At 34.7% G+C, this 835-nt stretch overlaps 1 protein-coding gene across 1 annotated transcript in view; it reads right to left on the bottom strand.

Moving 5' to 3' along the window:
- Nucleotides 1-835, bottom strand: part of LOC106475077 (protein dachsous-like) — a gene marked incomplete at both ends in the record, with an annotated part of 35,833 nt that overhangs the window by 27,114 nt on the left and 7,884 nt on the right. The window contains one exon of the mRNA XM_013935771.1: nt 670-760. Coding sequence (XP_013791225.1) covers nt 670-760 — 91 coding nt within the window. The remainder of the gene's footprint in view (nt 1-669; nt 761-835) is intronic.

The following is an 835-nucleotide window of genomic DNA, read 5'->3' as shown; positions in this document are numbered from 1 at the left end:
CTACGATTAGTTTCTAGCGAAAAGCTTCAGCAGATATTTCTTTTGCAACATCTCAACCAAAAATTGGTCTAGTTATCAACGCTATTTTCAAGTTTTGAATAACCCGACTTTCAAGATCTACATATCTACATGTGCCGATGTTTCCTTTTATCAATTTTAATATTTTAAGATCTGTGCAAGAACTTAGCTAACGGATGTTTCCGGATATAAATGCTATCTTCAAGGATTATTTTTTTGTTTAAATCCACGTCCTCCGACAGAGTCAGGTAACAAACTAACTCTGTAATATAGAGAACTTCTAACATCTAAAAGACAGTACAGCTAATGACGAAGAAGCACGTGGAGACGCGCGAGCTTTCTGGTCGTTGCTGTCAGTCAAGGCGCGAAATATTATTGTTTTCTTGATTTACGTGACAAGCTTATGGAATCCCAACGTGAACGTAGACATGGCAGGTTCACTGGCATATCTTGAGATCCAATAAAATTTCTCTAGACCAAGTGTTAGCTATTCAATAATTTGTAAAGTTATGACATTTTTTGTTTTGTTTTTTGACAACAGCAAATACGGAAATCTTTATTGCCAAGTGTCAGTGAATACATACAATAGAACTTCAACAACTACGAATTGACGTTTTATTTTGTTTTTACCAAGATCTAAATATAACTTACCTTCGGTAACGTTCAGCACGAACGTTTCGTTGAGAAAAGTAGGGGTCCAATCATTTTCATCCAATATTACCACATGTACACTGGTTAGGCCCTAAAGATTGATATATATATATTTCATTTACTATTCTTTAAAGTTTGTTTGTTTGTTTTTGAATTTCGCGCAAAG

The sequence above is a fragment of the Limulus polyphemus genome, unplaced genomic scaffold (genome assembly GCF_000517525.1).
Source record: "Limulus polyphemus unplaced genomic scaffold, Limulus_polyphemus-2.1.2 Scaffold8055, whole genome shotgun sequence".
Taxonomy (NCBI): Eukaryota; Metazoa; Arthropoda; class Merostomata; order Xiphosura; family Limulidae; genus Limulus; species Limulus polyphemus.
Note: the sequence above shows the minus strand (reverse complement) of the source record. Positions and strands in the feature narration are given on the sequence as shown.